This window comes from Helianthus annuus, chromosome 16, assembly GCF_002127325.2.
Source record: "Helianthus annuus cultivar XRQ/B chromosome 16, HanXRQr2.0-SUNRISE, whole genome shotgun sequence".
Classification (NCBI taxonomy): Eukaryota; Viridiplantae; Streptophyta; class Magnoliopsida; order Asterales; family Asteraceae; genus Helianthus; species Helianthus annuus.
Genome location: NC_035448.2, coordinates 138,558,119 through 138,583,256, shown reverse-complemented (window position 1 = coordinate 138,583,256; position 25,138 = coordinate 138,558,119). Strand labels below are relative to the sequence as shown.

The window sequence follows — 25,138 nt, the reverse complement described above, 5'->3', positions numbered from 1 at the left end:
ACCTCTCACCACCGACAAAACACCTCCCACCATCGCCTCGCCACCAACCCGAACGCCTCCACAACCAAACACCAGTCGCAAGGGTGGCGACGGAGAGGAAATGGGGGCCAAAGATACCCCCGGAGAGCTACCGGAGATGCCACCGAACCACAACCTTCACCACCGTCGCCAGAAAAACGTGGGGGGGCGGAGAAAATCGATTGTTTGGTGTGGTGTTTAAGGGTAGCCAGAGAACTGAGGTGGGGCCGTCGCAACGAGGGGGCACCATCACAGCTGATCAGGTGGGTGTCGGTGACCCACCACCACCGTTGAGGATTGGGGGTAGCGGCGGAGGTAAAGGCGGTGGTTCGATGTTCATGGTGGAGGAGGAGGTGTGGTTGATTTTCTTCTCCAACATTGAGATTCTTCATCATCAGATGAAGATGATGAAGATAAGAGTTTATTTTATGAGAGATGAACAATTACAGAGAAATATGAGATATGAATTTGAATTTTGAGAGAGAGAAATGAGAAAGGAGTGAATTAAAATAGAGAGAGAGAAAAGAGATATGATTTGTCACATTAAATGAAGAGAGAGATGATAGGATTTGACATTTAGGGTAAATGACCAATATACCATTTTTGTTGGCTGAATATGATTGGTGGATAGTGGTTCTCGCAGTTCTTACAACTGGGGTGGTTCCTATTTTAGCGGCTCCCTATATATATATATATATATATATATAGGAGACCGCTAGAATAAGAACCACCTCGAGTTGTAAGAACCGCGAGAACCACACCATCCGGGTCGCCGTTGACCAATATTTTTTTTTTTACAACTAGATGTGTGTATTATAAACACATTCGTAAAAAAAAAATTTTAACGCCGCAGCCGAGGGGGTAGTTTTTTACACCACAAGTTTGGTGTTTTTATTTTTTTTTTGTTTTTTTTACACCAAACATGTGGTGTAAAAAACTACCCCCTCGGCCGCGGCGTTTAAATTTTTTTTTACGAATGTGTTTATAATACACACATCTAGTTGTAAAAAAAATCTTGGTCAACGGCGACCCGGATGGTGTACTGCACATGTGCATTATATGTGTAATACACATAGGCAATATATCCGTAATAGTGCACATCTGTAATACAACAAATAAGAATTTTTTTATTTTTTATTTTTGAAATTTTTTTTCCATTTATAAAAACTAACGATTTTTTTATAAAAATTGTAAAAAAAAAATTTGGTATGTTTTTTAGGCTTTTTTAGTTAGTTTTTTGGTTTTCTCATTTAAACTAGTTTTCTCATGATCGATCCCATATATATATATATATATATATATATATATAGGAGAAGGATCCGTTATGAAACACCCTTTATTGCGAGAATCGCGAGAATCAGTGTGAACACAGACAGGATTTCTTAAAAAATCTAAAAAACACCTAATTTTTTATTTTATTACTATTTTTTTGGAAAAATTTCTATATTTTGTTAATAAAAAAATAAAAAAAATTCAAAAAAAAAATTCGAGTGACAGTTATCTACGCACATGTGCATATGTATCATTTCTTTGACAAATTCCGTAATTCATTACAAATATTAGTCAATTGCACTTTCATTTACACTACCACGTGTAATACACTACTTTTTACGTTAACAATATTAGAAATGCACATGTGCATCTATATTAGTCAATTGCACTTTCATGCACACTTTGAGCACTTTTTACAGGATCCTCTACCTATATATATATATATATATATATATATATATATATATATATATATATATATATATATATATATATATATATATATATATATATATATAGGGAGCGGATCATGAGAAAACTACATCTAAATGAGAAAACTATAAAACTAACTAAAAAAGCCTAAAAAAACCTAGAAAACATACCAAATTTTTTTACAATTTTTTATAAAAAAAATCGCTAGTTTTTATGCATGGAAAAAAATTTTCAAAAAAAAAAAGTTGTTGTACTGCACATGTGCATTATATGTGTACTACACATGTGCAATATATCCGTAATAGTGCACATGTGCAATACAACAAAAAAGATCTTTTTTTATTATTTATTTTTGAAAATTTTTTTCCATTTATAAAAACTAGAGATTTTTTTATAGAAATTGTAAAAAAAAAATTGTATGTTTTTTAGGCTTTTTTAGTTTTTTGGTTTTCTCATTTAAACTAGTTTTCTCATGATCCATCCCCTATATATATATATATATATATATATATATATATATATATATATATATATATATATATATATATATATATATATATATATATATATATATTAATAGGGCCAGGATCATTTCAGAACCATAAATATTTACAGAACTCGCAGAACTCCTAATAAACAATCTTTTTATTTATATATTTTTATGTTTAGGATAATTTTATGATTTATTATGTGTATTTTTACGATTACATACATGTTAAGAGTAATGTTATCATTTTTATATGTAATTTTATAATTGCACGTATGTAAACTAGTTTTTTTACATATATGTAATTAGTTATGACACATATATATAATTTTGGCAATTAAACATATGTAAACTACTTTTAACATGTATGTAATCAAATAAAATACATATAATAGATGATAAAAAGATCCTAAATACAGAAACTTATATATAAAATGATTGTTTATTAGGAGTTCTGAAAGTTCTGTAGCTACTTAGAGTTCTGAAATGAACTCAACCCTATATATATATATATATATACTCGTTTACCGTTAGTTTATTAGTCGTCTTGTGATATTATGGTATTGGTGTAGTACCAAAAGTCAGTATAGAAATCCAAAAAAAAAACAAATAGCATGGAAATGTTTAAAATACATAAATCTCGTGTCAATATGGTCAAACTTTTGCTACTATGGGGCTAGCCTAACCTAGGGAGCGAATTAATTTGGATTTGTCGATATAAAGAGTTACATGTAGTAAAAATATAGTCAATGCTAATATTATTGGAAGTCAAAATGCATGTAATACTTTCAAATGACCAGCCATAGGAAGGCAATGGTAATTGTGTTTTACTCCAACTATAAAGGTCATTTACATATAATGCATATATAAACCAAAATATATTTTTATAACTTCATAAAATATATATATTTTAGTTTATTGTTGTCATCAAGAGGGTTTTTAGCTAAACATTTGTTTTTATTTAGACCCTAGGGTGGTGCTTGTTGCGGCAGCGCTCGCTTCGTCGATGCGGCTGCGTTCGCTGGGGTTACGCTGGCTGCAGCGTTGCGGCTGCGCTCGCTGTGTTGATGCGGCTGCGCTCGCTGTGTCGATGCGGCTGCGCTCGCTGCGCTGATGTTATATTGCCTTTTCTTGTCCTAAATTGCAAGTGCAGCCAAAGCTTTGTCCTGCAACCAAATACACCCAATCATTTTTTTTAGTTTTTATCAACCATGCGTAAAGTGAAATGTTGCAATTTTTAGAAACAAGTAAAGTACAAGGTGTATTAAACTTACAAGTGGCAATTTTTTATTTATTTTTATTAACCATGCCGCTGCGCTCGCTGCGCCATTGCCACAGCGTTCCTGTTTAAATCTAATATTTTTAATAGATTTTGATGACAAATTACATGTAAGTTCTGAAATCCATTTAGGCAATTTTATAAAATATGTTAATGGACTATAAAACATATATGTAGCTTAAATAAGCAAAATGGTGATTACCTTGAACAAAGCGCATGAAGGAGATGAAGGATTAAGCCCTTGAGCATAACTGATCTTGGCGTATGTGCTTTACAGTTAAAACCACATGGTCACTATGAAATAGTTCCGGAATCCACCACGAAATGTGTCATAATCTGACTTCAACTGAAGTCTATCTACCCATTTTGCAACCTTAGTTAAGTATAAATAGGCTACCTAAGTATTCAACCGTTTTAGTTAAGGCCACCAAAATGTTAGCTTTTAGAGACCACAAAGTATCAATTTGCTTTAGTTTGTAACGAATCCGACCAAATTAACAACTTGCATAAAACTGTAAAATGATTAGATGACCAAAATTTTAAATCTTTTTTTTCCTCATGTGGAGTACTAAAATAACCAAAATACCACTGAATACTTATATAGTTAATAATCTTTCATCCCTAACTGAGATTATCCCTAATAGTTGCAACTCATAACACTTATGGTCCCAATAATTATACCAATTCCAAGACATGCTTCAGCTTTAGAAGCCCCTTGTATTTTAAGAAAAGCTTCAGCTGAGATTAGAATATAATTTACTGTACACGTGCGCTTACGGATCCTTATTAACGATGATATTGGTGGACCGACTAACGATGATGCAGAAACAACCCCTGCCTGGGAAAGGGCTAACAATGATGCAGAATATCTGAAAAGGGGCTGCAACAGAATACCATGCATAAATTCCATCTTTCGGAAGGATTATGATTCTATGATAGTTCTTCATCATCCAGTCTCGAAACTGACAGGACGACGCCCACCCAGCAACTTGCTCTCTCTAGTCCAACAGTCTGGAAATTTCTCCCCTGGCAACTCTGTCTTCTTTGGAGCTCTACATGATGATGACATAAGAATACGAATAATAGTATATCAAAATCTTGATATGACTTGGAGTATAAAACTTACATGATGGAACCAATCACATACTTCAGTGCTAAACAAAAAGCAGCTGCTACAATGGTAGATGGAGAGCCAACATAGCTCTTGAAAGCCCAATACGTATGTACAAGATTAGAAACTCTGCATCACACAAATTGTCAAACCAAATGGCAAACAACTGCATATTAGAAAATAGAGACACTATAATTAGATCTTGTAGTTACCAGGCTCGATGATATTCAATCCACAAGAATGGATAATTGCATCCTCAATCGCTTTCTTCTTTGCCAATCTGCACAGGCTTGTAAGGGAATGTGATTGCCTCAGACCCATAAAAGATGGTGGACCACAATGCTTTATGAATAAGTGCTCCTACCATCAAACCAATCTCATTTAGCAAAACGCTCATATTAAAGGAACTGGATAGCTTTGTGGCTTTGATTGTACTACATTTATTATTATTTTTTTAAAAAATACATTTGCAAGACAAAGTCCCACTAAAAAAATACTTACAAGATTCCACAGTGATGCTCTTCTGGTGGTATACTTGTCAAAGACCCATCCTCAATGTGAATTCGGTTAGCGGCGGCTTCAAGTACTTCCCATCTCGTGTCGTTTGTTGTCGGAGATGAGGGTGAGGGTTCTGACACACAGGTCTTACTAACCATCACCAGCAGCCATATAACACGACAACTCTTCATTGAAGCAGCTGATATCATTACACAACATTCATCAGCAAAATTTCAAACACACAGTTTAAAGTTAGGTTATTAGCAATAAGAGTTGTTAAATCAAAGCTGAATAAACAAATGTTAAATCAAAGCTTTAATGACGGAAATTCTCGACTAACCTTTCTGCATGATTGAACTATATCTGATTCCGGGATTTCCGGATTACCTCGGACTTCTTGAATTAATTTAAAGATATATAACTATGTAAAATCCATAAAAAGGTATTTAATTTAAAACAAAACTTATGAAAGAAGTCAGAAGGTACCTTGCTGAAGTATCTTTGAAGCAAACACTCTTTCAATAATCCACACATACCATAGTAATAGAGTAAATTTGAGATCAACTACACACAATAAGCAATGATACAGTTGATATAAACTTCAGTGTTCCCCTTTATTTAACCTAACTTGATGAACTATTTTTTTTTGTATCATACCTTATTGTAAAATCGTTCGGTCCATGACGGTGCTTTGCAAAGAGGAGAAACAAGTATTAAACCAGTAACCCTGTCTCTATACTTTTTCTGTAATATAAAACCATAATTTGTTAAACAATGAAAAAAAACTCCATTTAAAGCCTAGATTACTTTTAAAAACGGGCAAATGAGTAGTCTTACCGCAAAGAGCGTAAGAATGTAGGCACCCGCCATTGCCCCCATGCACATCAATGCACCAAGCCTAAATTAAACGAAATAAGATTAATACAATTTCATTAATTTTAAGATAATTAAAGGAGTGAAATGTCGTTTTGGTCCCTGAGGTTTGGCCGGTCTTGCGACTTTCGTCCAAAGGTTTGTATTTCCGCATTTGGGTCCAAAAGGTTTGAAATCTTGCCATTTTTATCCGGCTTGTTAACTCTATTCATTTTTCTCCGTTAAGCCAATGGAATTTCCGTCTTTTTTGCTAACTTGAAGGGCAATTCGGGCTTTTTTTACTTTATGTAAATAGACCGAATACCCCTGAAAAAGACCGAATTGCCTTTTGGGTCGAGATACGGAAATACAAACCTTTGGACAAAAGTAGCAAAACTGGCCAAACCTCATGGACGAAAATGGCATTTTACTCTAAATTAAAAAAAAACATTATTACCAAGATCAATTGTAAATGTCTTACCTAAAATAGTTAAGGACCTCGAGAATCTAACCACAAAGATCCTCCACAGACAGAACTGGATCATCAGGACATATGGTTGCTGCTCCTAACTGAAACGACTCTTATACAAGTCCAAGAAGAGAATTTTTACGTTAATAATATAATTTTAAAATTTTAATTTTAATTTGTCAAACACTCAAGACATGTGATTATCTGATTATTAACTTTACAGGGGCACGTAAAATTAATATTCTCCATAATAAACATGATCTCTCAAACATTCAAAACATGTGAATATCAGAACTTGATTATTGAATATTACGTGGTCATAGTTAAACCGTAAATACAAAATAGCATGTTCACAGACCTCGTGTCCAGGGGGACTGATGTGATAAAGGCAGAAATTATGAAGGAGCAATGAAGCTGCTTCGGGACAGAAGAATAGTCCTTGAAAACACAGCATATCTGTTCACAAAATTAAACGTTAATTAGAGACCCAAAAACCACAGAATAACATGAAGGGAATGAAAAAGTTTTGAGTTGCTCACGGTTTAAAGCTGCATGTATATGTAATCAACGGTGGTTTTTCTTGGTCTCCGTATACAAAAATAGATAAGGACCCACGGCTCGTTTGAATAAAATGTTCCTGAAAATTTGTACGGCATCACATATTAATCACCAAGATAATGAGATGCGTAATTAAAAGCTATTAAAAACAGATTCTATTGTTCTAAAAGATGATGGCTACATAGTTTTATACGAACAATCGTTTGTATTAAATAGCTTTGTGGCTTTGACTGTACTACATTCATTATTATTTTTTTTAACAAATACATTTGCGAGGCAAAGTCCCATTAAAAGAACACTTACAGGATTCCACAAGTAGTAGTGATACTCTCCTGGTGGTATACTTGTCATAGACCCATCCTCAATGTGAATCCGGTTAGCGGCGGCTTCAAGTACTTCCCATCTCGTGTTGTTTGTCGTCGGAGGTGCGGGTGAGGGTTCAGACAGACAGGTCTTACTAACCATCACCAGCATCAGCAGCCATATAACACGACAACTCTTCATTGTAACAGCTGATATCGTTACATAACATTCATTAGCAAAATTTCAAACACACAGTTAAAAGTTAGATTATCAGCAATAAGAATTGTTAAATCAAAGCTGAATAAACAAATGTTAAATCAAAGCTGCATAAACAGATTACACTGTAAGAATATCAAACCCTAATTCTACCTAGAGAAATTCGGTTAATCATAAAATTCAAACCCTAATTCTACCTACCAATTAAAGTTAAAATCCTGACCAATTACCATCTAAATTAAAGCTTGACACAAACACAGGTGATTATACCAACCAATATGTTATTTCCTATATATTTTGGCTGTATTCATATCATAACCCACCTCTTATCAGTAATACATCGACATACTAATCAGATAAATTCAGAGATAGAAATGAGTTGAATATTTTGAAACCCTAGAAAAGTACGAACCTACAAAATCCAAAATTAGCTAACAACAAACGCAAATTATAACAAATTTATACAATCAAACATAAAAATTACATTCTAGATTCAATAAATCAGCAAAGAACCATGTGCATCGAAGAATTTATGAAGAATGAAAAAGGGAAATACTCACCGAAGAACTCATCATCATCAATGGACTACTCTCTGGCATCAGTAAAGGCTAACAGAGGGTATGTTAAGGAGAACCAGCCATGATTTTGTCCTAAAACAACAAACCCTAGAAACTGTTTATAAACTTATTTGCTAAAACAAAGATAAATTAGAACGCACCCTCATAAATCACCAAAGCAAAATCATATGTGGAAAGAAGAATCGTAACTTACCAAGATCATCGGCTCTTTAAGAGAAGAAGATGGTTTCGACGGTCGCTGGTGGTGTCATCGGTGGAGAAGATGGATGCGAGGGTTTGTGTTTTAGGGTTTCTCAAGAAAGGATAGGAACATAATCGGTGGAGAAGATGGTTGGGAGGGTTTGTGTTTTAGGGTTTCTCTTAGAAGAAGAAACAATAGGAACATAAAAAGTGCCTTGGGATGGGGGATGAATAAACGGATTCAAAAATTGAATCCAGCTCTGGCCGGTCAAAAATTGTTTTGCCGCCCAGTTATACAGCATGTGTTGAAAAGAAGCTTTCAACACTTTGTGCTTAAATGCTTGTACAATGGGCTTTAAATGGTTGTACAATGGCAAATGACCATTCTTGCCCTTCCTATATGCTTATTAAAGTAGTATATATATATATATATATATATATATATATATATATATATATATATATATATATATATATATATATATATATGGAGAGGATCATGAGAAAACTACATATAAATGAGAAAACTAGAAAACTAACTAAAAAAATAAAAAAAAGCTAAAAAACATACCAATTTTTTTTTACAATATTTTAACAAAAAATCGCTAGTTTTTATACATAAAAAAATTTTCAAAAAAAAAAAATTTGTTGTATTGCACATGTGCAATATATGTGATTATATGTGTATTACACATGTACTACACATGTGCACTATATCCGTAATAGTGCACATGTGCAATACAACCAAAAACTTTTTTATTATTTTTTTTTATTTTGAAAATTTTTTTCCATACATAAAAAGCTACGATTTTTTTATAAAAATATAAAAATAAATTTGCATGTTTTTTTGGCTTTTTTAGTTAGTTTTTTGGTTTTCTCATTTAAACTAGTTTTCTCATGATCCATCCCCTATATATATATAGGGTAAGGATAAATCGAAAACCCACTCCAGTTGATTAAACCCAAGAAACCCAACATCTACCATTGATTAGAAGTGATGGATGGTTGTGATGTGTTTGGGTATTATCTCTCCTACTTTTTATTATATTAATCAATAAATGGTACATCTAAGGGTAAAATGGGGATAGAATTATCTGTCCATCTGACTTCCTTTGATGTGTCCCATTTTTCAATGTGTCCCCTTTTCCAAAGTGTCCCAATTCTCGTGCATCCTTTTTAACAAATAATTCAAAAATACATATTAAAAAAAAGAAAAGAAAAAGGCTCTGACAAATTCTTTTTCCAATGTGTTCTCTTTCTCTTGCATCTTTTTCTTATTAAAAAACACTAAAATCTTATTCATGAAATGATGGTTTTTTTTAATTCATATATATTAACGAAAAAAAGTGTCAACTTCTTCATACAGTTGTTTTGGGCCACTAGTGTAGTATATAACAAAATAAATGCAAAAGCATTAAGTGAAAAACTGGATATACACGTTGAATAAGGTTACATTATATGTACCATCTTATTAATGTTACATTCTACAAATAACGTTACATTTTCTGTATAATTTCAAAAAATGTACAAAAACGTTACCATTTAAAGGATATCGCCGATATCCACATACATAAAAGTGTAACGCGTTTTCTTTTCTTTCTCGTCCGACACAAAGTGTTATATTACATCATATGTTTACAAAAGTCGTCTTCCTACTAAAAGATGTTACATGTTGGTACGTACACTACAATTTTTGCATGATCAAATTTACGTCACATATGTAACACTTTTTTTTGTTACATGTAAATGACATTATTTCTGTAACACAAAAAAAATGTAACAGCCAATTTTTTTTACAGTAATTTAAAAAATTGTATATGATAATCTATTTTTGTAACATATTTTTTTTTTTTGGTTTTGTTACATGTTACATAGAAACGTAACATATAACCTGGAAAAAAATGTACCAACAGACTTTATTTTTACAGTAATTTAAAAAAGTGTAACAATGCACTTTATTTTCTTTAACGTGCATTATTTCTGTAACACAAAAAATGTAACAGACATTTTTTCTTTGATTGTTACATTTTTTATGTAACAAAAAAAAATGTAACAGACATTTTTGATTTGATTGTTACAAAAAATGTAACGGGCATTATTTATGTAACATAAAAAAACGTAACTGGCATTATTTAGGTAACACAAAAAATATAACATGCTTTTTTTCTTCGATTGTTACATTTCTAACACCCAGTTACATAGTGTTACATAAAAAAAGCCTAGATCTTGGAGTTTCATAACTAAGACGCATAAAATTGTTATGAGAATTGTTACATAAAAAATATAACATGCATATAAAAATATAACTTTATTAACAAGAATCAAACAACAACAGATTTTTTAGATTCAATCATCATAACAATAAACAAGAAAGTACTTAGATTTTAATCCAATACATAAGAACTTAAAATCAAATTGTTTCCATTTGTTCCGATCTGAAAAAAAAATCAAATTGTTTACATAAGAACAAATTTTACACAAAAAAAATGAAAAAATCAGTAATAAAAAACAACATATCCAGAAATCAAGAACTAAAAAACATTCAGCTTCTTGAACAAAAAAAATAAAAAAAGTTGCAGATCTACAAATCACAAAAATGAAGATCTATAAAGCAAAAAAAAATGCAAATCTGAAAAAAAAAACCCTGAAAACAAACATACTTATGGATCTGGAGGATCTTTTAGATCTGGAACCACCGCAGGATCTTGAAACCACCATCGGATCTTGAAACCCTTGTCGAGGAACTACCCGAGCCCACCTTACAAATCTATTGAACCACTCAAAGAACTAAATCCGCAAAGAAAAACAGTGGTTTTGGTGATGATTTATGGTGGATCGATGAATATTTCGTTTGCCAAGAAACCGGATCTTGAACTACACCGTCACCGGGTTGTTACGCTTGTAGATCTAGAGTTTTGGTGGTTGATTATGAATGATTTTGATAAGAAGAAGAATTTTGGTGGTTGATTTAGATCTGGAAGTGTGTGTGATTTAAGAGAGATAAAGAGAAGTGTGTGTGATTTAAGAGAGAGAGAGAGGTGTGTATGATTTAAGAAGAAATGTCTGCATAAAAAAGCTGGAAAATGGTTATGAGGAAAGAAGAATGAGGGGTGTTGGTGCACTACATCTGTTGATTCCGTCTAGGTGTCTAGGATCAGGTCTTGCATTGTTTTGTATAGCATAGGGCACATTTTACGAGAAAACAAGAGTTTGTATAGGTTTTAGGAGGTAGGATCGCTTATAGGGTCTTGTGATGCCTGGATCGCTTATATGGCATCATGGGTCGCTTTTGTGTACAAGTATGAACCGCTCATGTGTCACATGTCCACATGAGCGGACCCAAGACTCTATATATAGGTGTGCATGAGCGATCCTAAGGAGTGATGCTTTGTATTCCACGCCGAAGCTCTGCCGGTGTGAAGATCAAGCTGTAAATTGTTTCAAATCAGTAAAACAAGCAGTTAGGAAGAAGAACGAGCTATATCTACTTGCTTTTCTTATTATTCCGCATCTGAATTGCAAGAGACAACCTCTGAACGACTCGTTCGGGTCAGCAACCGATCCTACAAGGGGCAAGTACAATTCATACACATCTAGTCAACATTAGGGGAAAATGACAAAATTACCCTTGTCTCATTTTTATACATAAGGTGATGTGGCTCAATCCTAGCCATATGTGTGAGTTTTCAGGGTTTAGTCAACTGGAGTGAGTTTTCTCCTTATAATTAGCCTATATATATATATATATATATAGGGGAAGGTTCTATACAGAACACTAAATATTGCGAGAACACGCAGAACACAATGAATCACCCATTTTTTCTATCCTAAAAATCTAAAAACTAAATGAAAATATTACAAATATAAGATTTATTGTTTCTTACACTAGAATTCAAAACAAAATATGGAAAATTTTCACTTTTTGTATAACCTACACATATGTAGGTTATGTGTTGGTTAAAAGTACCAACATGTATGTAGGCTATGTGTAGGTTAAAATCTTTTATTTTTTTATGTATATATAATCCACATATGAATGTAAGAAACATAAAATTTAAAAAAATATGTACTTTAAATCCTAAAATTTAGAGTTTTAGAGTTGTTCTTTTTGTTTCCGCAATAGTTAGTGTTCTGTAATGATCCTCATCCTATATATATATATATATATATATATAGGAGAAGGATCCGTTAGGAACCACCCTTTTATTGCGAGAATCGCGAGAACCAGTGTGAACACAAACAGGAATTCTTAAAAAATCTAAAAAAACACCCAATTTTTTTATACTATTTTTTTGGAAAATCGCTATACTTTGTTAATAAAAAATAAAAAAATTCAAAAAAAAAATCGAGTGACAGTTATCTATGCACATGTGCATATGTATCATTTCTTTGACAAATTCCGTAATTCATTACAAACATTAGTCAATTACACTTTCATTTACACTACCACGTGTAATACACTACTTTTTACGTTAACAATATTAGAAATGCACATGTGCATTTATATTAGTCAATTGCACTTTCATTCACACTTTGAGTACTTTTTACAGGATCCTCTACCTATATATATATATATATATATATATATATATATATATATATATATAGGGAGTGGATCATGAGAAAACTAGATCTAAATGAAAAAACTAGAAAACTAATTAAAAAGCCTAAAAAAAGCTAAAAAACATGCCAATTTTTTTTACAATTTTTTATTAAAAAATCGCTAGTTTTTATGCATGGAAAAAAATTTAAAAAAAAAAATTTGTTGTACTGCACACATGTGCATTATATGTGTACTACACATGTGCAATATATCCGTAATAGTGCACATGTATAATACAACAAAAAAGAATTTTTTTTATTTTTTATTTTTGAAATTTTTTTCCATTTATAAAAACTAGCGATTTTTTATAAAAATTGTAAAGAAAAAAAAATTGGTTTGTTTTTTAGGCTTTTTTAGTTAGTTTTTTTGGTTTTCTCATTTAAACTAGTTTTCTCATGATCCATCCCCTATATATATATATAGGGCCAGGATCATTTCAGAACCATAAATATTTACAGAACTCGTAGAACTCCTAATAAACAATCTTTTTATTTATATATTTTTATGTTTAGGATAATTTTATCATTTATTATGTGTATTTTTACGATTACATACATGTTAAGAGTATTGTTATCATTTTTATATGTAATTTTATAATTACACGTATGTAAATTAGTTTTTTACATATATGTAATTAGTTATGACACATATATATAATTTTGGCAATTAAACATATGTAAACTACTTTTAACATGTATGTAATCAAATAAAATACATATAATAGATGATAAAAAGATCCTAAATACAATAACTTATATATAAAATGATTTTTATTAGGAGTTCTGAAAGTTCTGTAGTTACTTAGAGTTCTGAAATGAACTCAACCCTATATATATATATATATAGGAGAAGGATCCGTTAGGAACCACCCTTTATTGCGAGAACCAGTGTGAACACAAACAGGAATTCTTAAAAAATCTAAAAAACACCAAAAAAAATTTTTTTTTTACTATTTTTTTTTTTTGGAAAAATCGCTATATTCTGTTAATAAAAAAATGCAAAAAAAAATTCGAGTGACAGTTATCTATGCACATGTGCATATGTATCATTTCTTTGACAAATTCCGTAATTCATTACAAATATTAGTCAATTGCACTTTCATTTACACTACCACGTGTAATACACTACTTTTTACGTTAACAATATTAGAAATGCACATGTGCATCTATATATATCAGCATGAAATAAGGTTTTTATACACTACTTTGAATACACTTTCTCTTTCATCTATTATTCCATCCATAATACACAAACATGCACATGTGCATATGTATCATTTCTTTGACAAATTTCGTAACTTATTACAAATATTAGACAATTGCACTTTCATTTACACTACCATATGTAATACACTACTTTCTACATTACCAATATTAGAAGTACACATGTGCATCTATATGTATCAACATGAAATAAGGTGTTTTGGTACACTACTTTGAATACACTTTCCCTTTCATATATCATACCATCCATAATACACTACCATTACCTCCTACCATCCATAATACAACATCATTACATCCTATCATCTATAATACAATACCATTACCGATATTTTCACTTTATTACATGTATATCAACACCATTTATACCATGCAATCATCATATTACATCATAAAGTAACAACTATAGCCAAACCATCAACACCTAGATATGACTAACCAAAAAACATGTATATGGGTCTACTTCTACATTCAAAATCACAAACTTTTTGTACCAAAACATGTTATATCATGGTTATACCTAATGATGCACATGTGCATTTTGAATATTGGTAATGTAAAAAGTAATGTATTACAGATGGTATTGTAAATTAAAGTACAATTGTCTATTACTGATAACGTATTACGGAATTTGTTGAAGTAATCATATGCACATGTGCATGGATAACTGTTACTCGAAAAAAAAAAAACGTTTTGTTTTTTTTTTTTTTTTTTTTGTAACTAAATATAGCGATTTTTGTTAAAAAAATTAAAAAAAAAAATAAAAATTTTTTTTAGTGCTTTTTTGATTTTTTTTTAGATTTTATTTTGTGTTCACATTGGTTCTCGCGGTTCTCGCAATAAGAGTGGTTCTCGCATGAACCTTACCCTATATATGTATATGGTATGCTTAATATGTGTTCTTACTTGTTATCACATACATAGTGTTGTTTGTTTAAGCTTGTTGTAATACACACATTGTTCTTTGTTTGCTTGATATGTAATTCACTACTTGTTACTTCTTTGTTTGAAATTTGCTTGTAACACTAATTTCTTTGTACACTCGATCTGTTCCATGCTTGGAATATTGATCTGTGTTTTTTCTTCTTCTAAGTTTATAACATATATACACAATGTTCGGTTTTAGAAGTTATAGAATAAACCGATGATGATACTTTATACGTTTGAGAAACTAATACGACTTATTATTATTATTATGTAACTTTGACCAAGGTATAAATAAATTATTTTAACTATTTGTATTTGAAGCGTTGCTTCCCATGAAGGGTCGGACGACGTGATAAGTGTTTGAGAAAAATACGTTGTTGAAACACCAAATTTGGAGGTATTCGTGTACTGACAAATGGAGTCAAACAAAGAGACATGCACTTCCTTTCTTTAAAAAAAAATATATGTTCAATGTTCCTCAAGTATCACACACCACGTGTAACACAATGTATACAATCATCATATAGAAGTCATGATTTTTTCTTCTTCTTTATAATACTAAGAGTTAGTTACGTACAACTCGATTTGAATCTAGTCATGTATGGTTACAAAGCTTCTAAAAATATTCTAAAAATAAAAATAAGAATTGTACAAAATACAATTAATCGGAAAATACAAAATAATGTCAAATAAAATATAACAGAACGCAGAAAAATATAACACAATGTTGAAGAAAAAAGACACAATGAGTTATATATATGACATGATAGAGATGAAATTTATAAATACGTGTTACATTTAGATATCATAAAAAGTGGATATTATTCCATTACTTTGGTCCCAATAATTTGTCTAAATTATATATATGATATAGACCTGCCATAATTTCCATTACTTTGGTCCCAATAATTTGCCTAAATTATATACATGATATAGACCTTGTTCCCAATAACTTGCCTAAATTATATATATATGATATAGACCTGACATAATTTCCATTACTTTGGTCCCAATAATTTGCCTAAATTATATATATGATATAGACCTGCCATAATGCCCGGTTTCTTGATTCTAGCTATATTTTAAATTACATAAATAAAAGATTTACCTATATAGATTTAAACTAGGTATCCGGGATTGCTTCCCGAGCTCGAGAAATTTTTTTATATTAAAAACTATTTATTATTAATACATATCATACAAAAAGTATAACATATTACATGTCTTGTGATCTACCAAAAATTATGATAATTAACTTTTTTTTTTTGAATGGCAAAGGCTACATAACACTACTCTTAAATCACACCAAATTTTACCCAATGTCAGGAATTGAACCCTGGTCTCTCATCAAGAGGCACAAAGCTTCTACCACCCCACCAAAGTGGTGATTCTTAGTCAAACCACTGTTTAACCTGTTTGACCAAAGTCGAACCACTGTTTGCAAAAATATGATTCTTAGTGGTTCAAAAGTCTGTTTGACCAAAGTTAAAACACTGTTTGACCAAAGTTGAAACGCTGTTTGACCAAAGTCAAACTACTGTTTGGAAAAAAAGAACCACTGTTTTCTCCACAAAACACTGTTTTAACCCAACAGTGTTTTGAAACCATTGTTTAACCCAACAGTCGTTTCGAAACCCTGTTTAACCCAACAGTCGTTTCGAAACCCTGTTTAACCCAACAGTCGTTTCGAAACCCTGTTTAACCCAACTGTCGTTTCGAAACACTGTTTAACCCAACTGTCGTTTCGAAACACTGTTTAACCCATTGTCATTACTAAGTTCAAGTGAGCGTCTGTTGAACTGCATATTTCCCACCCTTGAAGAAAAGTTTCTTTAAAAAAGAAAAGGAGAAAAAAAACGAAAATCAGGAAATATTAAATGCTGACAAGTTTTAATTGTATCAAAAGAAAACTATTGAGGAAATAATACAAAGACTGGTGTTTAAGTTTACCTCAACTTGCTTTTGTTGAAAATCCAACACATTTGTTTTCTCACATGAGTAATTAATATTATTCCACATGCTTTTACCCTTGCCACCACATACGCAAAACTTCGAGAAATCATTCGATAAAAAATCGGATCTTTGTTTTATATATTTTGAAATGGATTGTAGGAATTCATTCTTCAGTAACGGTTTGCCATTGCCCTTTAACATGTTCTTCAAAAAGATACCAAGCTGAAAAAATAGAAGATGGTGCATTTAGTGACTGATTAATGTCTGATAATTAACATTTTGGATTAATTGCAAATCGACTGTTTTGAATATTACCTGGTTTCCTTGAGAAATAAGCAGTCCTGAAAGATCTTTAACAGCCTTTCTGAGTACTATATCAATAACCTATAATAGATTACCAAACATTATCCTTGAGATACAAAAACATTTAAACGCAGGTACGCGCGAAACGCATAATCGGACGTGTAACCCTGCGTTGATACGAGTGAAACGCCTAATCAAACTCATAACCCAGCGTTGGTATCCGCGTAGTGGCGCTAGTTACGTGTCGAGCACTTGTTTAAGTGTGTGCTAGGGTCGAGTAACGTGGCGCCAACGCACGTTTTCCCAACCCCAGTTGTGTAACACTGTAACCGGCTCCGCACGCGTAATCGACATTTAAACATGCGAAAACCGACAAAAAATCGCGCGTAATTAGTGCTGAAAACCAGAAAATCAAATAACCGTTTTTTTAAACCAACCCATTTTGACCCGAAACCTGTTCTGACTTGACCCCGCTCTAGCCCAAAACCCTTTCTGACCCAAACCTGTTTCAACCCAAACCAGTACCGATCCGAACCAAAATAACCCTTTTTTGAATTGACCCATTTGACCCTAACTGTTTGGACCCGAACCCATTCTGACCCGCAACCAAACCCACCTGACCCGACCCATTTGCCAGACATAGAATAAACAAATACATAATGAAGCTTACCTACCATTGTATTCAAAGGAAAATCATCAAGTTCGTTAGTCTCAGTGAGATAAGCTTGTAAAAGCCCAATCGCAAAATGGTCAAAGAGGAAAGTGAGTGCAGTCAACACTTTTGATTCCTCAAGAGCTACTTCACTTGATAGATGTAAATTTTCTAGTAATTCTTCGAATTGTGATGACTCGGACTCATCTAAAGATTCATCGGCACTTTCACTGCCGATTAACGAAGAAGGTGATCCTTTTGGGAAGGATGGGATTCTCACAGTCCCACCGTATTTCCATACGCCAACCCCGCCAGATTGCCGTCACTCGTGATAACCTTTTAAACATAATATGCAATCTACGACTTTGCCCGATGATCCACCCTGCAAACACCACCAAAGTTTGTTAATTTAGTTACAAAGATATCTCAAATGGGTCAAAAATAAACAAATTTAGCATCCAAGAAAAATATGTTGAATTGTTTGAAAGTCACACAAAGTTTATATTTAATGCATACAGTCTCCTAAATTATATTTGTACAAAGATTTTGCTTAGGGAGGAGGGGTGGTTCACTAGTGATAGATTCTAGTGATGGAAGCACCCAATCAAATCATGCCATGTAAGCACCCAATATTCTATCACTAGTGATAGAAATGTAGGAGGGGTGGTATCACTGGTGATGGGATTCCAATATACAAGTATTAATGCACAATGTACAAGATACACATTCATCCCCTTACATATTCAACGCGTTATACCCATCACTCGTTACACTTCATCACTCGTTATATTAGGGGAGGCGGTGGTGTTCCACGAGTGATAGGAATGTATCACGGTAGATAACGACTCCACCCCGTCCCCCCTTATGACCAACATTTATTTTTATCCATTCGCTTTCGATACTTTTGGCGCTCTCGCCCCTGACGCGGTGCGGTTCCTCAAGCGGGTTCAGGAGGTGGTAAGCAGTAACACCGCGCATGTTAAGGGGCAGAATTTTGTGTTTAGCCGGGTAGGGTTTGCTATTCAGAAGGGGGTAGCGGCGCAACTTGTTGCTCGTCTACCTGTCATTAGTCTGTAATCGTCTTTGTTTTAAGATTAAAAAAAAATACAATAGGAAATCAAATAAAACCAATATATTAAATCAAATAGAAAACTATGGTGACGACCTATTTATGCCATCTGGCTTGAATAATTTTTTAAAATATTGGGAAATGAACAAAAAAGGTTTGGGGCATTCAACCCACACAAAAACAATGGTCTGTATTATCTCTACCCCTATTTTAACCCATTAACCAGTCGCTCCAGCCCATATTGCCACCTTTAGTTGCAGGTATGTGACTGTAGGGTACGACTACTTGATAGCATTAGTTGTAATATCCGCATGTATTTCTATGACTATTGACTATCCATGCATCCATAACTTGCAAGTTACATAAATTGTCTGCGACTTACTACTTACTATGACTAATAACTACCCACAGTGGCGACGAGGCTTGAGATTTCCGACGGGGGGTCGAAAACGTATATACCCAAAAATTTTGATAGAACTGGGGGTCGAAAACGTATATACCCAAAAAAAATTATAAAACCGGGGGTCGAAAATGTATATACCCAAAAATTTCTAAACGAAAACTACATACTCTCCACTACTGAGCGAAAAGTTCGGGGGGTCAATGTGCGGGGTTATGTATATTCTGCTTCCTTTTGTTCCTAAAATCAATAAAGTAAATTAGCTCCAACTATAACCACACACCATATGATATACTTGTTTGACATATTACAGATAGAAGCATGTAACATTTCCAAAATTTTATTTATAAAAATTTAAATAAAGTTATTAAACGAATAAATCATGGGTAAGTTGACAAATAGAAATATAAGGTATTTTGGGCGAGCGTAGGACCGTTTAATAATTAATTTATAAAAATACATTATATTTGAACCTACTCCATTTTTATTGAAACTTGGTTCAAACTGAAGACAAAAATATTCTCGTTCTAAAGACATATTCATTGTTTTATATAACGCCACATTTTAAAAGTTATATGCGCCAACTAAGTGAAACAGGTAAATTAATTATAATATATATATAAAATAAAATAAAATAATATAACTAAGAACTAAAACATGATGACTGAAAAGAATGCATGGTTACGTGGAAGATGACATTCAATGCAAACAGGGTTACGTGTATCCATATGTAGTAATTTTCAGGGTTGGTTTTGGGCCTGTGCAAGAGGTGCCACCACACAATGCCCAAAACATTTAGAGACCCAAATCGTTTAAAAAATAATATATTTTTATATATAAATTTCTTGCAGGAGAAAATGCACATATTAGTCTTTTGTCTCAATGGATTCAAAAGTTAAATTTAGAGCCGTAGACTTCAGGTTCGAATCCCCATGTCGTCTTTTTCCAATTTAATTCATCTTGCGTATTTGTTTTCATTTTTAGTTTATGTTTTGTTTTTTATTGGAGCTGATTTCAGCTTGTAAAAAGACTATTTTTTAGTTTTAATTTTGATTTTTCACATCTAAATTTGGACCTCCATAAATTTGTAAGTTTATTCATTTTTTCTTCTTATTTAATCATTTACCTAACAAACTTTATATGTTTTCTTGTAGGTTTTTTATTTCTCATTTAACCATTTACAATATAAACTTTAAAGAACTCAATAAGTCAATATCTAGTTCTATTTATTTTTTAATTTATATGAAAAGGTTCGTGTTGTCAAACTAATTTGGGTATGTTTATATATATTCGGTTATTTTGTTACACTACTTTTGTTTTGTTTATTTTATAATTATAGTCGTATTGTGGTTTTTTTATGTACGGTTGATGAGTTCATATATTATAGGGAGGGGCCCAATTTTTTTTGTTTCGCTCAGGGCCCAAAAGTATTTTATCATTTTCGAAGACGGCCCTGGTAATTTCGTGCACTCCAAGTAGTGGGAACATAGTATAAATACATCTTGTACTACAACATTCAGTGTCCATTTCTTTCCCTTCTTTTGTCTTGCGATTTCTCCCTGTATATTCTATTGTTATTTTAATCTATAATAATAATAAAACTTTGCCCCGTTTTAAGTGTTTTAACCCCTGATTAGTGATACCCTGTCCGATTGACGTAGGGCCCCGTAACGAATGTCAAGGCTCTGCCCGACTAACTTCGTTGGGGTTCTGTCTCGCGACGTAGGGATAAAGTTGAATTGGGTTACTATACTTAATGCGAGTGCATTACATATTTTATTAAATAATATACCAAACCTCCTAAAACACCCCTGACACCCCTATATATCCTAAAATACACCCCGTATACGAAAAACGGCCTCGTAATACCTTTATTTCATCAAAAATCAAATAAAACAAAATCCTTGTGTCGCTCACGGCCCGCGGCAGACGAAGGATAATCCTTCGCGGGGCACGACGGCCCTTACTTGGGCAATACTAAATTGTGCCACGTGACAGACATGTGGCGAAGCTAGGCTAGTGACTCACCAAGGCTACCGCCGCCTTCTTGGCTCTCGCAGCCCGCGGCGGATGAGCTCTTGGGCGTCGCGGGGCGCGACGGACTGGTCGACCAGCCCTATAAATAGCGGCATCAAGCTTCATTTGTTCATCGTTCATTCCACGATTTTCTCTCTCAATTTCTATATAGTAGAAATTCTACTCGGGCATAATACCCCCCTAATATGCGAAGCCCTGCCTCGTTGTAAGTATGATAACCCCAGTTACGTATTAGATACGCTGCCCGATTGATCAAGGGTTCCGTAACGGCTGTCGAGGTTCTGCCCGACGTAGTCGTTGGAATGCCGTCTCGGGGAGGGTATTACTAATGTAAATATTGGGTTATTATACTAACACATGTGCATTGTTTATTTAATTAGATTATAACCAGGAAGTCACAAAGGAAAGACCTAAAATAGCAATGTGAGTAATCTCCATTTTGTAAACAGTTTTTACAAAACCTTAAATATTTTACAATGCAATTTAGCAGTGATTGCGTTTTTTTAATTCTACAATTATTGCCGGTATGTTTGGGTTTTGTATACAAAATGGGAGACATGTTACCATTGGACGAAGGGTTAGCCAATGTGTAATATGACCCACCAGTCAGGATTGACAGTACTGAATGAGTAATTTGGTAGATGTAAACATTGTAATCGCTCTCAATACTGTTTAAATTAATAAAACTTTTCTTGATTAAACTAGGATTCACTCACCAGTATTTCCTGCTGATAAAATGTTTTAAACACGTGTTTCAGATAACTTAGTGTGAAGCCAATAAAATCCAGCTGAAGAGCACTGAAGGCATAGAAAAGTGACAATAAAAGTTACCTAAATAAAAAAAGAGACTTTGTTTTCAATAATTGGGATTTATCCCTATAATTTGTATTGTAAATAAAATATGAGTTTTATCCCATTTGTTTATTATAAAAATATGGTGTTTTAAACTCTGATAAATATTTCCTAACTACGGTCCTGATGAAAATTTCCACTGCCAAATTAATAAACACCGATACCATCTGACTAGCTCACGACTCCCGTTCCCAGGGTGGAGTCGGGGGTTGTGACAGAAGGTGGTATCAGAGCCACTGGTTTAAGCCATCTAGGTGTTTTTTTAATACCTAAAACTTAAACCTTATGTTAGGAAATTAATGTGACAATTTATGTGTTATTCTGTGTAGATAAATATTAACATTTATATTATGATTTTTATGTTTTGAGTTCTGAGTATGAGTAACCAATATGACTAGACGTACCCATAGGCTACCTAGGCAGGTGTATTATATTACACTCTTATACAATTAGGGTCTGTTTGGTATGGGGTATTGGAATGGATAGGGGAATGGAATGGACGAGGTAATGGAATGAATGAGGTAATGGAATTGATCATTACCATTCCATGGCTTGTTTGGTTACCATGTGTGAATGGAATGAACAATTACTTTTTGTTGTTTGGTATGCGAAAAAAGACAAAGGAATAAAATCAGATGGTGGTGGTCAGTTATGGGCGATGATGGTGCGTGGTGCTAGGTGTCAGTTGTAACGACGACGGTGGTTGGCGGCGGTGGTGGTGGGTGGAGACGACGGCGGATGGTGACAACGGTAGTGGTGGTGGTGGATGACGGTGGAGGTAGGTGGCGGCGGTGAATGACAGTGGAGGTTGGTGGCGATGGTGGTGCCGGGGGTGGTAGCAGCCGCAACGGTGGTCGGAGGTGGTAGCGGTGGGTGGCGGCGGTTATCGGAGGTGGCAGTGGCAATGGTGGCGGCGATAGTCGAAGGTGGGTGGTGGCGATGATCAGAGGTGGCAGTAGCGACAGTGGGTGGCGGCGACGGCGATGGCGGGGACGGAGGTGGGTGGCGGCGGAGGTGGGTGACGGTGGCGGTGGCGGATGACGATGGTGGTGGTGGTGGTGGGTGGGTGGGTGGTGGTAACAACGATGGTGGGTTGTGGTGTTGTTAATGAAGGATGAAGAGGGAATGGAATGGAAAAAAAAAAACAGGGGGGACGGATGGAATGATTTTGAGGGAATGGAATTCATTTTGGAATGGACGATTCCATTCCATCGACCAACCAAACACTCTTTTCTCCATTCCCTCACAATGGTCCATTCCATTCCACCTCTCATTCCTGCATACCAAACGCTACCTTAGTAACTTACGGTACAACCTTGAGTTAGATCCCTTCTTAAATAAATGAATGTACCGTAAAATATATATATATATAGTAATAAAATTGTTGAAGATTAAAAGATGATAAAAATCTATTAAAGATTTAGAGGTGATAAAAATTTTGAATGACAATTTTTCTAACGGAAATTAACTTCACTTTTGAAAAAGGAAAAATTGCATAACAAAATAGGAAACTTTAAATTTCAATAATTATTAATTCATTTCTATAAAGTTTAAATACAAACTTTTTCAAAAGACTCTTAAATGGGTTAATCTATTTCTTAAATAAATCATATTATGATTAGCTTGTTAAATTGATCATTGGTTATAAGAAAACTGTTCAAATTTTCATGTACTTTTTGGAAAATAATTTTATAATTAAATAAATAAATAATAAATATCCCATTTCAACAAATTACATATAGATCAAGTTGAAACGTATAATGTGTTACTCTATGTATGGAGAACTTATTGTTATATTGAAAATCATTTGATTCAGGAATTAGTTTTATTATTTAAAAAATATGCATAGGTTTGATGTGTATTATTTTCAGTGATATAAATATTATATCGGTGTTAAACATATTAAAAATATACTATATATTCTTTTTATAATATTATGTAGTGGTAATGGGTATATCAACTTTTGTGTGGTTAATAATAATAATAATAATAATAATAATAATAATAATAATAATAATAATAATAATAATAATAATAATAATAAAAGAAAAAAAAGAAAAAAAAATTGGGTCTGATGGTTTGTACAATCGGTATAAAAGAGAGTTAATAGTTAATGTTTTTAGAAGTAAAGATATTATAAAATGAAAACCTCTTTTTCTTACTCGACTTAAATTAATAATTTAATATTTTATTTTTACCTGACACGTTAAAATTTCCTTGAACATTCTAGTTATTGTTTCATTTTCAAAACTAAAATTAAAATGGATGCCCCAAATAAAAATAATTGACTCAAATGTATGTTTAGTACGCTTGTCCGTCAAATTACAATTTTAATATTGTAATATCTTCCAAATCAAAAATATAAAATCCAAAAAGATTTTAAGTGTGTTATAGCATAAACTTTTGAAAAATTGAAAAAAAAATTCGATAACTGATGTTGGAGAGTTCATTTTCAAAATTCCAAGTGCTAAACATGATGAACATTTCGTAAGGGGGAGTTTGTGTATTATAAGAAAGTTTTTGAACGATAAACTTACAAGTGGTCATCAGAAGATTTTAAATGTAAAATCATTATATTTCTTCAAGTAGTTCATCAGAGATTAACATTGTAAAACCATTATTTGATTGATTAATACCTGCAAGTTAAACTCAGTTTTTACAAGTGGTAAGAAGAGAACATAAATTTGTTAAATGTTAAATCTGTGAAATTTATTTTGAGGTAGAGATTGTGCAGGTTAGCCACGTTTCGATTCTGAGCAGGATGTGAGCCAGATCGTGATCTTGAACCTGTGGAAGGCAGACTGCAATCTGAAGCACAATTTAAGGGGGGAGTCTGTAGACGAAAAGAGCCAGATTCTGATTCTGG

General features: G+C 33.0%; 1 protein-coding gene and 1 pseudogene across 1 annotated transcript; both read right to left on the bottom strand.

The window, feature by feature from the left end:
• Nucleotides 1-3,345: 3,345 nt before the first annotated feature.
• LOC110916268 lies at nt 3,346-7,467 on the bottom strand (annotated as a pseudogene).
• An 8,689-nt stretch (nt 7,468-16,156) lies between these two features.
• Nucleotides 16,157-18,232, bottom strand: LOC110916810 (kinesin-like protein KIN-14F). The gene is made up of 3 exons (XM_022161467.2): nt 17,937-18,232; nt 17,275-17,343; nt 16,157-17,181 (listed from the first exon to the last, which is right to left on the bottom strand). The coding sequence occupies exons 1-3, from the start codon at nt 17,937-17,939 to the stop codon at nt 16,906-16,908; spliced, it is 348 nt and encodes a 115-aa protein (XP_022017159.1). The 5' UTR covers nt 17,940-18,232; the 3' UTR covers nt 16,157-16,905.
• Between the last annotated feature and the right edge of the window lie 6,906 nt (nt 18,233-25,138).

Bases quoted from the DNA above. Each gene is read 5' to 3' on its own strand.
- LOC110916810 (XM_022161467.2), bottom strand. The intron at 17,182-17,274 runs GTAATATTCAAA...CTATTTTTTCAG, and splicing joins TTATTTCTCAAGGAAACCAG to CTTGGTATCTTTTTGAAGAA.